The following is a 15614-nucleotide window of genomic DNA, read 5'->3' as shown; positions in this document are numbered from 1 at the left end:
ACTAACAAGTTATTCAATAACGAGAAATAGTTACTGCTATTTCTCGGTGATCCCCGAGGAGGCATCGTCCAACGTTGAGCACACTGATGTTCCGTGTAGGAAACAGCAACATATTAGCCAAACATCTAATTCCCACTCACATATACATGCATTTTATAAACGTATTTAACTCAAGCGTAACTGTTTTTTTGAATAAATGTACTTTTCGCCTTATTGTTATTTTTACTTTTTTATTTTTCAAATTAACATTTTATCTTCAGATAGCTCATTAGTCCAAGATGGCGGCCACGTTAATAGTCTTGCTTTCGTCCTTCGCCTCTGTCTATGGCAGAAGCCGTCGCTCTCATCTCCCAGCATGCTCCGCTCTCTTCCTTCTTTTTCCCTCCATCTTGGAAACCGGTTGCGGTGAGTGTGAGCATTGGTGGGCATTAATACGTTTGTTTTTGCAGGTCAGGCGGGTATAGGTTGGACTTTTTGAGTGTTGTGATTTAGTGGGTTCCCCAGGGATCCAGAAATTCTCCAGCCAGGTTCGGGGAGCGCAGGATGGCGGGGATATTGAGTGGATGAGAAGTGGGACCCTGCCGAGGATCTGCGAAGACTTCTATTTTATGTTTGCAGAGGTGTGGTAGATAGCGTAGCATTGCCACGCGAGGGGCCTGCTGCAGGTCGTTGCATGTGCTGGTTGCGTCTGTTATCGAGCCTTTGGTGCTGGCAGTCTGTTATGACTTGTGCCCCGAAGTTCATTTCTGAAGTGGTTGCTCTATGACAGCGACTTCACTTAGTAGACCGAAATGTCTATTCTCAGACGCTTTTAAACTGTTCGTGCAAGACTGCTAATGGACCATACAAAAACAGTGGGCTTTGAGCCCGCCCCTTCCTTACTATTGGATATATTCGTTTCTCCAACTTTCTTGTCTAATTCTACGTGACTTTATTTGCTCTGACTGTGTTTCTTCCACCCATGGAGCATATTTTCTTTGCTCGCCATTTTGATCGGATGACCTGTATTATCCTTTTACTCACGCCCAGGGAAATACTTTCTTTTTCTTTCAACACTCCCTCATAATGCATGTTTTTGTTACCTCTGTTACTTTGGTTTTCTTCCCCTGCTCTTCTGTTTGTTGATTTTTCAACTACACCCTATCCTGGCTTTTTCACCTTCATGAGTAGGTAAAAGCAGAAATGTTGTGTTTGGGGACCTATCCGAGAATAAAACTTAAAAGGAGAAACATCCTATACCAGTTGTACGCTTTCAGACCATAAACCTACATCTTTTAAACCTTCATCCAAGGAGTATTTATCACCTACCATTTGTCTTAACAAAACCACCTGCAGCCCCGACACCCTCGAACCGCCCCCATTTTACAATGCCTGTTACTGTTCTTTCTCACCTGCCACTGTCCTGACTGACACTTTCAACTTCACCATGTGTCTGCATCACTTACAACACACCCGCTGTTGTGACTTCATCCTTCCTGACTTGCCCCACGGACGTATGGTCTGTACTAGACCCATCTTCACTTAACCTCGTGTCCTATGTACAATAGCTGCCTACCTCTCATCCATGCAGTTTCCTAACCCATGGCTGATCTGCTATCAAAATCTGACCATGTTCCTTGGTGTCTGCAATGCCTTGACAACCACCTGATAAGAACATTCTGACCTGGAGCATTGTACATTACTCCAAAACCTTACGTCTCACAGCTCTGCAGTCCCTTCATCCAAAAATTGATATAATACCACTAAATCTAGACGAGCTTTGACGCTGATAATGAAAGTATTTCTCTGCATTCTAGCACAGCTTGCTGCATCAGTGGTGTGACGTGTGGTCAGTTTGATTCAGTTTTAGCTTTCGGCTTCTAGTCCTTTAGTGGCTGAATGCCGTATTCCTCCTGTAGGTGCAGAGAGCAGATCCGTGTGGAATTCGTAATGCTGTTCCCAGTTATGTATTTAATGTGTGTTTTTCAGTAGCAGTGTTTTTCAAGATCCTTTTTTGGGACAGTGGTGTGCTTTACATGTATTCGTGAATAGGTAGATATGACACGTTTGCGTACTGTTGCTGGCCTCATTTCATTGATCCATTTCAAGGGTAGTAATTTTGCTTTTCCTCTGATAGCTTCTTTCTGCACTCCGTGTTACAGCAGTACTTAAAGACCATTTAAGAATTCTGCTTTCGATTAACTGCCTTTCTTATTACACCGTGTTATCATAATTTAAATATTTTAAAGATCGGTGCTTTGATCCTAAAAATCTAGGGTATTAAAATCCTTGTTCTCGTAATCTGTTTACTGCAGTATTTGAACTGTCTGTCGTAGTTAATTGCTGTGTCCTGAGGAGCTGTACTTCTCTTGTTCTCTCCTAATGTGTGCGTTTTTTTCTTATCTCCTTTTTCTACAGGGCTGTCAACAGCCGGACTATAAAGTTACAGAATGTCTGGAAGGTAGGACAGCACCAACTTTGTCATCCAAATAAAGTGGTTGTGCATTTGTTTTTCGTCTCTTGAACCTTGTCGACGTGATTAGAGACACTCCTGGAACGAAAGATAGAGAGGCTGTTGCTATGTGTATGGATAAAAGTGCGCAAACGATGGCAGCAGTGGTATTACTTTACTAATATGGCTCTGACATTCGTTGGATCTCAATACTTATCATTCATCTAGTTTTCGATCTTAAGCCTTGCATCAAGGTGCTGTGATTCATTTTAGAATCTTGTGTGGATAATGAATGAGGTATCTGCTCTAAAATGGTTTTAATTTTGTTGTCTTAATACTTATTTGCCTCACATTTTAGATTGTGGAGTAAGGCCATTTTTGCTGGCTACAAACGTGGTCTCCGAAACCAGAGGGAGCACACCGCTCTTCTGAAAATCGAGGGGGTTTATGCACGAGATGAGACAGACTTCTACTTGGGCAAGCGATGCGCATACGTGTACAAAGCCAAGAAGTGAGTGTTGATTATAGTTGTGCTTCGCCGTGTGCTACCTTTATCACATTTTTGTTCGTTTATGGCTGCTCATGCACTTGATTAAATGCTTCCTCTGCTAGGTGGAGTTAACAGACGTGCTGTGCATATAGGTGTGTTTGTCTGTACATTGGTTTTGAGGGAGGGTGCAATTTAATTCTGAGTGTGAATTGATTGGCTGTGAGAAAATTAAAATTATACTAATGTGCATTTTTTTTGTTAAACCTCTTAAGTGGTGTGTTGGAGCGTATTCTGTAGATTAAGTACAGAGAAAATGGGCTACTGGCTGACCTGTCAGCTACCACTAAATTCACCGACTGATGGGAAGAAAAATGGAATCATTTGTGACAAAAATAGGAAGAAGATACTCTTCATGGTTCTTATGTGAAGGCATTGTTTACGTACTTACTCCTGGGCATGAATAGGTAGATTAGTTGTACCCTGGTCAGCCCTGTCTGTCTTGCAACTTTTTGTATCTGGATTAATTCAGGTATCTAGTTAGTCGCATCTTATTTGATAGAATTTTTTTAGTTGTCAAGCAGGGCACACGTTGTTCGTTGAAGAAAATGGCTTTTTGCATTTTCACCCACACATTTTTGGCTGATGCTGCTGGTTTTTGGACTCTTCAGTACACTGAGGCCTGCTAACCAGACCTCCGTGCCAGTGTTCCAACCCTAAACAAAAGTGTTAAATTGGATACACCCAATTGACAAGTACTGGTTTACATAGAAGTCCCTAGTATAAGGTACCAAGGGCATGTAAGGCAGAGTTTTCCCACAGGGCTGCAGCTCTGTTAGTCACCCTGCATGTGACAGAGACAAAATGGACCCCAGTCTGCTACTGCAGACTGACTGGGCAGTGTTTTACACTGCTAGTTTAACTTTTCTAATACACCCAACTGCAAAGCCACCACTTCCCTTAAGGATATATGCAAGTCTCCTCTAAGGAATGCCTATGGAGCCCTATGGCAGGGAGCTGTATATTAAGTGAGACTTATGATTTTTGATATTGCTTGGTAGCAACACTTCTAAGTTGTCTTTTTGCTATGGAAATGTTAGTAGCCCCACTGGCTAACAGGTTTACCAGCTGGCACTCCAGCCCAGCTAAGTTTTACATTGGTTTACCCAACAAGGTCAAGTAATGCATCAAAATAATTGTGACATTAAATCTGACCTGATGCCCAGTCCAGATTTAAATTCACTATTAAAGTTAACCAACTTTTAAAAAGGTTCCCCTCTGCACTCCCATCTAGTCCAGTGGCCTCTCAAAGGCACGGACGCACTTTTTTCTGATCTCCTGGAGATACTTTTGAATGACTCTCAGGCCTGGGAGCTAGTCAATTGCCGCAGAAGGAGGTGTCACCTCTCCCAGGATGATCACTGTTAGCACAAAAGGCAGGCTTCAAAGGTGAAGCCGCCTTTGAAGGGCCACTTGTGACAACACCGCTGAGCAGGGTTCCTGGCGACAATTAGGAGTGTGAGCCAAGGAAGGAAAGTCTGTGTCCAAACTGGTTTTCCTTTGGGCGCATAGCCCACTGGTGGCTACACCATTAGTGTGGCTACCCTGTTCCTGATGACCAAAGAAGGGTTGTGACGTCCTGAAAATGTGACACGCTGGGATGGCCAGATGCTACACATCACAGGATCTTCGTCACTTGAGAGGAGGGAACGCAGTAGCCCATTGGCTAGTGACCGCGTGGTTCCCCTCACTGCACTTTCCTGGGATAAGCTAGCACCCTGCCCCTCAGTTCACACTGGAGAATAGGACCAAAGGAGGGCTACCTTTTACCTGTACAAAGAGAAGCTGCGCAGTCATGAAGACTACACCTGCTGCATTTTCGGACTAATGAGACTGGACTGTGCCTGAGGCCTCCTCACATGGGTAAAAGTCGATTTCCTGCCTTCACCAACAGCAGTGACTCTGAGAATCAGTCTGCTGATCTCCTGGAACCAGCTACAGGACAAGAGCTGAAAGAGTCCAAACTGGCAAATTGGTAGCCACCACAGAAGTTTTGCCGCTACCAGCTGCCGGCCACGATAAAGAGACAGAGCGAGCCAAATCTTTCACCCGCTTCTGCTGGCCCTGGGAGTGCTATCAAAGTCTGGATTCATTGCACTTACAGGACACCATTCCCCACCAAAGAATCTGGATCTAACTGCTGGACTGCAAGACCAGTTGTGCAGTATTGGCAGCCCGACTACTGCAAAGTAGAGAACTTCTTGGGACCCCGACCTCTGTGGCCAAAGTTGCCCCACGATACCCTTGGTCTGAGGAATCACCCACCTCAACCACACCACAGCCGAATCATCTTTGCTTGCATCCATCAGCATACGGAACACTCCATTGACTTATGGCAGTGGTGCTGTAGAGTTTGAAACTTGCTCTAAAAACACTCGGGTGGCCAGGTAACATCAAAACATCCATATTGGTCCCCTGGACCTCGTCCCTGTTGAATTTGGTTGCTCAGCTGGGACCTTAGGACCCGCACTAACTTTTCCGTATTTTTGAAGTTTACAAACTTTTTCTTTACTAAAGCTTGTTTGCAGTTGCATTTAGAATGGATTACGTTCTAAAATCGATCTCCGGAACCCTCCAGTAGATTTTAGTAATCAAGGTCTTCAAACACTCAATTACGCTTTATTTTTATAAATTGTTGATGTCTCTTTATTGGTGTTATTTTATTTTGTTTGTTGCTGTTACATGTTTCACACCAAGTTAAGGCTTTGTCAAGCCTTAACGCAGCCACAGCTACTCGGGGTTGAGCAAATAATACTGACAGGACCCAAGATGGTATCTGCAAGTGTGCTCCAATATAAGGCCCCCATAGCCATATCTTATAGTTCACCCAGATCCTCGCAGTTGATTGCGTATGATTTTTGTAGTTGCAATGGTACAGCTTTAATCGAGTGCTATTTGTAAGGGTTTGACACAGGTGTAAGAAATTGGCATCAGTTAGAGGTTAATACCCCACAGGCTCGCCTATTGAAGAGAAAAAAACCAGCACAACAGTTCGTCCTATAGCAACTGATATCGGAATAAAGAAATGGGCACTTCAAACCTCCCATCGTCGGACTGAAGTATACATGTTGCAGTAGAGTGTATTCTTTATCGGGATCTCCATTACCCTTGTCAGTTAAAGACACTTGTATTATCTGGTTATGCTATTATGTTGCTTTATTTCCTTAGTGTGTTATCAGCCCAGCATTAACCTTTTGGAGCTTTGTGGTGCATTACCCATGTCTTGGTACTTTGATGAAACTAGGTCTAATTTTTTGTACGTTAATTTTTTCAGCAACACTGTAACTCCTGGTGGCAAACCCAACAAAACTCGTGTGATCTGGGGGAAGGTAACTCGTGCCCATGGTAGCAGCGGCATGGTCCGTGCCAAGTTCCGCAGCAACCTTCCCGCCAAGGCCATGGGGCACAGGATCAGAGTGGTGAGTGTGTTTCGCCCTTGTTTTCGTATGCGTTCAAACCATAACGGCATCCTCTTTTTTTTATTGTCTCAAGGGCTTGTGTGCCAGGCTGAGGTGACTTAATTCTTTTGTTCACTTGGATCCTGTGAGACCTGCAAATTCTGGTTTTCTGCCGAATAAGTGCTGCGAAATCTAGTTTGTTTGGGCTTGTGGTGTTGGTTCACTTGGTTTGTAGGGCCTTGATGGCACTTCATACATGGTATGTTAAGTGATGTCGTTTTGAGACTATTGTATGTGCCGCATTAGTTATCTATACAGGAATGCCGATGTAATATTGAATACAATTTGGTTGGCCAGAGGGTGTGCCCTCATAGAACCTAATTCAGGTAAACTTCGATTCGCATCTGCCATACATACTCCAAATCCAGGCCTCAAAGATTTCATAAGCTGCCCATCTCACTCCCCTAACCATCCCCCTGTATAACACAGCGTCAAGAGACCTTTCTGGTGGACGTGCGCTTAAGAAATGAACATTAACATAACCTAGAACCAGTGTTCACTTGGAATACAATCAATGAATGTTGTGTTGTATGATGCGCATCTAGGCTTTTCGCTGAGTCAGGACTCTATAGCCACTGAACATTTTCCTCTGTTAGGTCTCCCCTACAATCATGTTTTAGCTGTCTATTGTTGAAGACTAGTTGGTTATAATCCAATCACTAAAATGGTGCTACATTCCAGTTGTGGCCGCGAGGGGGTAGGTTAAAGCACTGGGCCACCAATTATTGCAGAAGAGTAGGAGCATGAAAGATGATTTTTGTATGTTGTGCTTTTGTGTCTGTGTGCTGTGCCTTCTGGTGCCAACATGTTTATGGGTGATGGTAAATCCCCAATTAGTCTCAAGCATGCAGACCTGCGACATAAAATGAATTTATTAGTCTCTTGATATTTTTCGGGTCAAAGCAATAAACTTGTCAGTGTGACCCTTATCATAATCATGTGAATATTGTTAATAATAAGTCCTGCAGCCATGTGTTTAAGAAACAGTAGTTCCGAGGACCGATTTATAGACTGGGGTTTATAAAACAGACACTAAATGTGGTAAACCCATCGAGACGGAAGGGCCAGAAACATGTCTACCACTGCTAATTTATGGTTGACTTATCGGATGATTAGCTTCTATCCAGTCTCACCTTTAGTTTAATCTTACTGTGACAAAGGAACAAGAAAATAATTAAAGAATAATGAATATCCTTACCACATATAATTTTACATTGCTATCAATAAGTGTCCAATCGTTAAAAATAAAAAAAAATCAGGGGTTTCTGGATCATAAAGAAAATGGTGCATGACCCAGTGAAGAATCGTGCCACCTTAATGGGGATGGGGTCATTGCATCCTCAAAAAATACTTTTTGGACTTGCAATAGTCAGTGGTCCAGGGATGTATTCTACCGTCTTGCCGGCACGACAGTCGGTGCCCCACACTATTTTTGTGAATGAGTATTGAGATGGAAGTGTGACAGACTGGAATCAGCCTTATCCCGTCCTTGATCTATAGGTGAACTATACCAATAATACCTGCAGTGGGTTTTGGGTCCGCCTGTTGGTTTCCATTCATTGGATTTTTCGTCAGTCTCATTTGTTTGCTTCTTGTTAAATGGCTTTCCTTCCTCTTATGTTTCACATCATTGGAGCATAGCTTCTTTACGATTTCTTTGATTGGGGGGATGCCTTAAATCCTTCTATTGCTTACATTTTGGCACCCGCATATTAGGTCTGCCGTTGGCCAGGACCTTTTGATTTTCCTAATGTGTAGGAGTATGTATGTATGTGTGTGTGTGTATACATATATAATTTATTTATTTTCAGGGCTTTCAGACTGCCCTCTTCATCCTGTGGCATTTTATTGTATCATTAACTTTTATTCTGCCAGTTACAGCGCACAGTATAAGGCAATGGGTCTGCCCATGTCAGCCATTGGTTTACTTCAATGTGCATGATTGTATTTGCTCTTTCACAAGGAGCCATCCAAAAAGTAGTGCTATTTAGGGCCAGGGACTGCTCCGGCAATCTGTGTTGAAGGCAATAATTTTTAGGTCTTGGCTCTTGCATAGTGTAAGCTAAAAGGTTGCGAAAGACCCACTATGGGCTTAACTGAATCTGTCAGTGGGCTTACCATTGGTTGCTTTTATTTCTACTCTTTCATGCTTTGTTGCTTATTCAGTAGGTTTACTTGTCCCAGCTTGTGTTTTGTCCCTCCCTGGAACATAGATTCTTATCCATCATTTTGCTCGAAAAACTTTTCTTTCCCTGCTTACTTCTATGTAACATTCTTTTTGGTTAAGCACTCCAAGAGAGTGCATGTGTGTTCCAATTCTCTCCCTTTTGTGCTACCCTCTCCCAGAATAACCCCAGCCCCCACTCTGTGTTGTGCGCTCCCTCTGTGCTTCTCCCTACAAGCTCTGTGGCCCATGTTCTTCTGTCATGTACTTCTCTGCCAAAACCACCTACCGCCATCATGCCCTGTTGCTCTCACGTGTGTGCTTGCCCCGCTCAGTGTTGACCTCTCGTGTGGTTTCGCCTTGCTGTGTTCCTTCTCCAGAAAACATCACTGCTGTTACTCTACTTTGTGTGCTTCTCTTCTGAAAACCATCCTCCGTTACTCTCCCTTGTGTACTTTCCCTAATATAAGTGTTGCTCTTACTCGTGTGCTTCCCCTTGCATCTCTCCCATGTCCTATCTCTAGTGTACCTGTCCCCTACTGAAAACGCCCTGTGTTACTATCCCCCGTATGATTCCCAACCATGTGTGCAACACTCTTGTTTACTTTCCCCCTACAAGCGTGAGTACTCCTGGTTGTTCTGCCGTGCTCTTCTCCCTTTCAAAATAAACCTGTGCTCGTATCTCGTTGCTTCTGGTGCTCAGTGATGTTTTCCCTTTTGTGTGCTTCTACCCCTAAAATGCCCTTGTGGTATATGCTAAACTCTCCATTGTGTTGTAGACTCCCAGCGCTCTGTTACTCTCTTCCTTCATGTGCACAGGCAGTTGGTCAAATTGGCGAGACCTATTGGCTTTGCCAGAGCTTTTAGCCAAGGTTTTCTTTTTCAGGTCTTGACTACTAGACCGCTTTTAGGTGTCTGGACGAAAGCCTATTATGGTATACGAAACTTAGTGGGCTTACAGCCTGTCCAATGCTACCATTGGTTGGTGGTGTTCTTGCATGCCCATCATTCAGTGGTTTGCCTTCCTCTTGTTTCCCCCCTCTTCTACAATTGCCTCTTTACCGTTCTTTTGATTGGCTGACTTGTTGCCTTCTACTACTCATAATTAGGAAGTACTTGTTCAGCACTCCATGAGCCGACATGTTTTTAGGATCTCACCCTCGTGTGCTGCTCCCCCGCCCTTGCACCCAGAGTGCTCCAGGTTGCTTTGTCTTCCTCCTCACTTGCGATCTCTCTAGTGCTTTTTGTCTCTACTAGTCCCACTGGCTGTGTTGCTCCCCATTGCTCTCATTCTGTCCCTTGCTTCCTCTTCCTGCACTCTAAATTGTTCTCCTCCCACACCCCTTGACGTCGATACAAATATTGTATAGCTAGGTATAGCTATAGCTGTGCTTTGCTGCCAAAAGGCCCGCCTTTAAGAGTGCTTTCGCACAGGCAACTTTTTTTTAATTTACCACTCCACCTTTAACATGGGAATCAACTGCACTGACGGACATGCCAACGACTATGCTTCAGGGTGCAAGGAATGATGCAATCATTTCTTCCCCCGTCTTTCAGTAATGTAGCACTATCTTGTTGTGTTGGGTGCTGCTGAGACCTATTAGCAAGTGCAGAAGTCCCAAGTACGCCACTACTCTATCGCTCGGTAATGTCACTGCTTTTTGCTTTTATCATCTCTCGCAGATGACACCCACATCTTTCTATCGTTTCCCACTTTTCACTCCTCATTCCAAATGCATCACGGACACCTCTTACTGAATGGCGGTTCAATAATTGATATTACATTAATCGAAAACTAAGTCTTTTCTTTTTACCACTGCTTTAGCGTGCAAGTCACTAGACTTCCCTATAATCCATACTTCTCCCACCCAAACACCATGCCAATGGCATCCTTCTCCAGGAACGTAGCGGTATATTTAATCCTTTCAATCAACACGAAAACATTCATAACAATGCAGCAACATTTCGATGCCCCAAGTACTATGGCCCGGGTCCTGATTGGATTGAAGCTTTATTTCGACACTATGCTCCCATTAGGAATCTCAGGTCAGCAAGCAAACATCTCCTTACCATTCCCAGGTTTAAAAGGGTGAGATGGGGTGGGAGAGCCTTTTCAATTACTGCAGCCAAATTGTGGAATTCCCTCCCTGAGGAAATTTCGGGACAACAATCCCACTCTTTTTCGAAAGGTTTTAAAGACCTGGCTGTTCCCTTAGATGCTTGTCTGAGTGTCTTCTCCTGCTTGCATATTCTGCTGTTAGCGCCTTGACGCCCTTGGGCTAAGTTAGTGCTCTATACATTTTATATTCATTCATTTACTCTGCTATATCCTTCCAGACAACTAAGACAATCCCCTCCCCAGTTCCCCTTATCAAACTTACCTCTGCTAGTAGGTGCCCCCTCCCCCGGCTATATCCAAGACAAAGTTCTACATTTCGCTAACTGAAGCTCTCACAACAATACACACCAGCCATGCAGCACAGTACCCTTCTCGGCTACAAACTGATCTCTACAGGCTACTGAATCAGTCTTCAAAGCCATAAACGGCTCCTCCAAATCTACCTTTCTGTAATCTGGGACTAACAACCCGGCAACATGTGCTCAGCCAACATAAATCTAACTAAACCCAACCTCACTAACTAAACCCAACCTCACTAACTAAACCCAACCTCAATGTGTTGTAAGTTTTGTTCCTTTCTGTTACTGAAACCACCACACTAAAATTCTCAGTCTCCTCACATTGGATAAAACCACTCCCAAGGAGTACTTAATCTTTACCTATCTGCCTGGTACTATATCTAGACAGTAAGCTGTGACTGTAATTTTGTACAAATGATAAATGTATATGTTGAGAAATACTCAATCATCCATCATATTCAACGTAATCCCTTTTTGCCCACCCAAAACTGCTAGGATGTCCTTTTTATACCGCATCCAACAGTACAGCCTTTGTTGAATGCGCCATAATGCTATGGCGGTCTAATGTGATGACTCCTAGATATGTCAGCAGCCTTGCATGTGCATAGGACATCATGTGGCTGCCATTTTCAATTTTAAATTTTTTTTTTATTACTGTTCCAAGATGAACGCAACCTGGAGCAGTAAATAAAGATAGCATTGGCAAAGCCAGTAGGTCTTGCACCTGTGAGCTATTGTAAGCCATGTTGTACAGCAGCATAAGTGCTGTTCGGCATAGCTAGAAGTTGGTGGCGTAGTGTAGTACAGTTGTAGGTGCAAGTATCTGAAATGTCAATAGATGGCAGGTAGAGTGAAAACAACATAAATAACGAGCCTTATCTTATGCCTGTGTAAAAAGGTAGGAAAATACACTGCACATCCAGGGATAATACCGAAATAGAGGTTAAATAAAAAATACAGTGCAATGCAAAAAGATGAGAATTACTGCAAGAGTGGGGTAGCAACTAAGTAGGAGAAAAGCAACAGGGCAGCTGGACGAATTTACATGTCAGGGTGAAGGAAGCAATGGACATTTTAAGGGGGGAGGAGGGAGCAGCAGAGTGCATGTGGTGGGGTAAGGGTTTGAGACCAAGCACAAAGTGGATAAAAAGTGTTCATTGAGGGGTTGCAAGGATTTGAAAGGAGGAAAAGTGAACAAGCAACAGATTTATTAAAAAAAAAAAAATGACATGCAACTTCATGGAGCACTTAACCAAAAGATTTAGTGATTCTCCCCCAAAAATTGGCGAGCAGGTTAAAAATTTGAGTCAGACAATTAAAAGGATAGTAAGGAGCATGTGCCCTATGGGAGGGACAAACACAAGATGGGACTGGGAAGACCATTGAATAAGCGGACAAATGAATGACAAGCCTATCAGTGGCAAGCAGTGAACAGGCTGTAACCCCAGGGGAACTTCATGAAGCCCACAATAGGTGTTTAGACACCAGACAGCTTGCACCTCTTTATAGGCAAGACAGCTTGCACCTCTTTATAGGCAAGACCTCAAAATCTGGAAACATTTAGTGATGAGTGGGCCAGTTATAGGGTGAATTCCTTAACTTGCGATTGGACAAAAAATAAAAATGTTGGAAGCCTATGCAACCTCTGTCGAGAAGGAGTTCAAGAGTTGATACATGCACTGTATATATGCCCTAACCCCACAGTCGTTGCTGCTAGAAAGAGGTTTTTAAAGCCAATCCAAACAAAGTGCAACTGTGCAAATGTACAGAGTTTGATTTCTTTTAAAATGGCCTCCTAATGAATTTACTTGTTATACTTGTTGACATTTTTTAAAAAAATTATAAATTTATATTGGGATTAATGTTAAAAAACCTTTTAGCTACAGATGTAATTTTGTTGTTTTTAAAATTTCTTATTTGTTCTCGGAGAACTAAATCAAATAAAACTTTTGAATTTGTGTGAATTCAGACTTCAAGAACACCCCTTTTGTGTTTGCAAACGATAAGGATTTAAAAACAAAATTGACTGCAGCACTTGTCATAAATCAAACAATGTTGCCCTGTTTCTTTTGCCCTGTTGCTTTACTTACTATCCATGAGCAGTAGACCTCCCAACTGTTAAGTGCAAAGAAATGAGAGAATTAAGTAATTGTGTTTGAGTTTGTGCTTATTTTTAAAGTGTCTAATCGCAGCTACCTAGAGGAACTTACATAATACTGATGTAGTGAGAAGAGGGACTCCTGCACAGTCCATTTGTTCGCCCTTTGTGTCCTGTATAATCCTTGCAGATATTGGGACTACCGAAGCATGGTGGTGGTCTCATTAGGACTGCGATTTTTGTGCAGGAATCTAGGTAAATACGCCATGGGATCTGACCTCTGCTGCAGATGTGCTACAATGTGTGTTTTCTGAGATGTTGGTATACTACTTAGTTTATCCACTTGGTACGTTGAGATCAGCGGAACAGGTTTATTGTTGCCGTTCTTATCAGGCTTGTTGAATGTTGTTCTTCACATGTTAGTCCCAAATCTAGTAAAACAGATTTTCCTGGAGCCCTCGCTTTCATAATGTTTTGACTATTTAGTATATTTTTATTTCAGTAGTTTATAATTTTATTGTAACCTGCCTTCTTTTTTTGTTTTTGTGCAGATGCTGTATCCTTCAAGGATCTGAATTGCTGATCGCAATAAACCGTGCTAAAATTCCATATTCTTGTTTTGGTGTTTATTTTATGGCACTGGTCTCTTGTAAAGATATTTTTTTGTTTTATGAACCTCATCTTATTGTGCATTAGTCACTCATCATGAGAACTTTGAGCAGATAGCGTTTTTTATTTGAAAATTGGTTTAGATTCCGGTGCAGTTTGTGTGTTTCCAGCATCATCTACTGGCCTAATCAGGTAAGAGTAGACCCGGGCCAGTGTTCCATACTGTGGCCATTGAGTGCCACCCACTGAACCCGGTTTGTCTGTGCTTTAAGCTGGGGCAGCCAGCTGTTCCCCAGCAGGAGCTGGCTGGCTGAGAATGTGGACCGTCTGTGGTGGGTGTACTTCAGTATAAAGAATGTGGATTTTTGGGAGGCATTGGAGTAACGTGGTATCTGAGATGCTAAATGAAGATTGATGCTAACTGCATGCAAGATGTGAGATGACCCAGACCACCTTATGGCATGGTTGGGGTAGTATATTTCTTTATTAGTTTGTTCCTCCAAAGCTGCAGACCATGTACAGAAACAATGATGCATCTCAACCCCCTCAGCCGAGGCGGGCAACATTTCAAGAAATTATACATGCAGGCAATTAGTGCTACATTTGCATCTGCGGAGGTTTTCCAATCTATATTATCCTCGTCGTTTTCCTACGGTCCAACATAACTCAACTGTAATGTAACTCCCCAACCCCCTCCCCTCTGCCGGGTAGGTATAACTGTTGGTCCGTGTATCACAGTATTCATGTCAGGTCTCTTTGAGACTCCCCCCCCCCCCCCCCCCCCCCTTGGCCTGGGGCCGTCCCCCCTGTAGAAGTAGTCTCCTCAGTGCCCGCCTATGTGGGTTGCAGGGCCTGTCCCGCTAGTTATTGAATCAGCACTCCCCATGCCAGTAGCACCTCAGGCAATTTGCTATCCCTCCTGGTGGTTGTATATATGTGCCCCTCCTCCGCCAGAGCCCACTCCCTCAAATCTGTCCTCCAGTTGGCATGGTTGGGGTAGTATATGGGGGTTTAGGCATCCTGGAGGAGGGTTGGTAAGTGACTGTGCTCTGAGGCGGCAGGAAATAGACCAGTGAGGTTGACGCAAGGTGGAAGGGACTGCTAGAGTGTGGGGGTGCCGCCAGGATCACATCTGACCTTGTACCCTAATATGTGATGATGCAGTACTGAAGAACCGGCGTGCCCACTCCTCTAACAGGGCGAATGCGAAAGTCTTTTTTTTTTAACCCCTCCCCTGCTCATGACTGAGTCATTCCGTCATGAGCCACGGTTGCCGCGTGCTCATGGCGGAGTGGTTCCGTCATGCCGCGACCGTTGGCGGCCGCTCCGCCCACGCGGCGCTGTTTCCCCGCCTGTGCGGGGGGGACAATGAAACTGGGCGGAGTCATGACGGAACCACTCCGTCATGAGCACAGCTCAACCGTGGCTCATGACGGAGTGGCTCCGTCAAGAGCACAGCGCCACCGAGCTCCCCCCCCACCCCCCGAGCGCTGTGGCAGAATTCCCGCCGCAGCGAAGGGGTTAAACAAAAATGCAGAAGGCCCGCTTTCAAGCAGGACATGCAGTGGGAAGGGCTACACGTTTCTGGTGCATTCCCCCCCCCCCCCTGCAGGGTGGATTTAATAAATAGGCTATTTTGAATGTTGAGCATAATTGAGTGTGTGGTATGTGGAAAAGAACGGCAACACCTTGCCTATTGGTTAACATAAATGATCGGTATTTTACTCAGGTAGGTAGTTAATTGCTTTATTGACCTCAGAAGTACAAAGGTAGCGTTGATCTATTAAGACGATTACTTTACACCTCTTTCTCCTAGGGAGTCGCAGGCATGCACTGAGTGGTAAAAAAACAAATCAAAACACCGTTTGCATAGCAATTAAAAATTCATC

General features: G+C 43.8%; 2 protein-coding genes across 5 annotated transcripts in view; one reads left to right on the top strand and one right to left on the bottom strand.

The window, feature by feature from the left end:
- Window positions 1–15614, bottom strand: part of DRC9 (dynein regulatory complex subunit 9) — a 132572-nt gene that overhangs the window by 102711 nt on the left and 14247 nt on the right. The window lies entirely within an intron of this gene.
- On the top strand, window positions 377–13727 carry LOC146786195 (large ribosomal subunit protein eL33). Of its 4 annotated transcripts, none has more exons than XM_085635745.1 (5): window positions 377–405; window positions 2398–2440; window positions 2790–2942; window positions 6253–6397; window positions 13668–13727. In XM_085635745.1, the coding sequence occupies exons 2-5, from the start codon at window positions 2430–2432 to the stop codon at window positions 13689–13691; spliced, it is 333 nt and encodes a 110-aa protein (XP_085491871.1). In that variant the 5' UTR covers window positions 377–405; window positions 2398–2429; the 3' UTR covers window positions 13692–13727. The 4 variants fall into 4 exon arrangements, with proteins under 4 accessions (XP_085491871.1, XP_085491873.1, XP_085491869.1 ...); XM_085635747.1 differs by having other exon boundaries at window positions 403–421; XM_085635743.1 differs by having other exon boundaries at window positions 403–449.

This window comes from Triturus cristatus, chromosome 11 (assembly GCF_964204655.1).
Source record: "Triturus cristatus chromosome 11, aTriCri1.1, whole genome shotgun sequence".
Classification (NCBI taxonomy): Eukaryota; Metazoa; Chordata; class Amphibia; order Caudata; family Salamandridae; genus Triturus; species Triturus cristatus.
Note: the sequence above shows the minus strand (reverse complement) of the source record. Positions and strands in the feature narration are given on the sequence as shown.

Bases quoted from the DNA above. Each gene is read 5' to 3' on its own strand.
- LOC146786195 (XM_085635745.1), top strand. The intron at 2,943-6,252 runs GTGAGTGTTGAT...TAATTTTTTCAG, and splicing joins TACGTGTACAAAGCCAAGAA to CAACACTGTAACTCCTGGTG. The intron at 6,398-13,667 runs GTGAGTGTGTTT...GTTTTTGTGCAG, and splicing joins TGGGGCACAGGATCAGAGTG to ATGCTGTATCCTTCAAGGAT.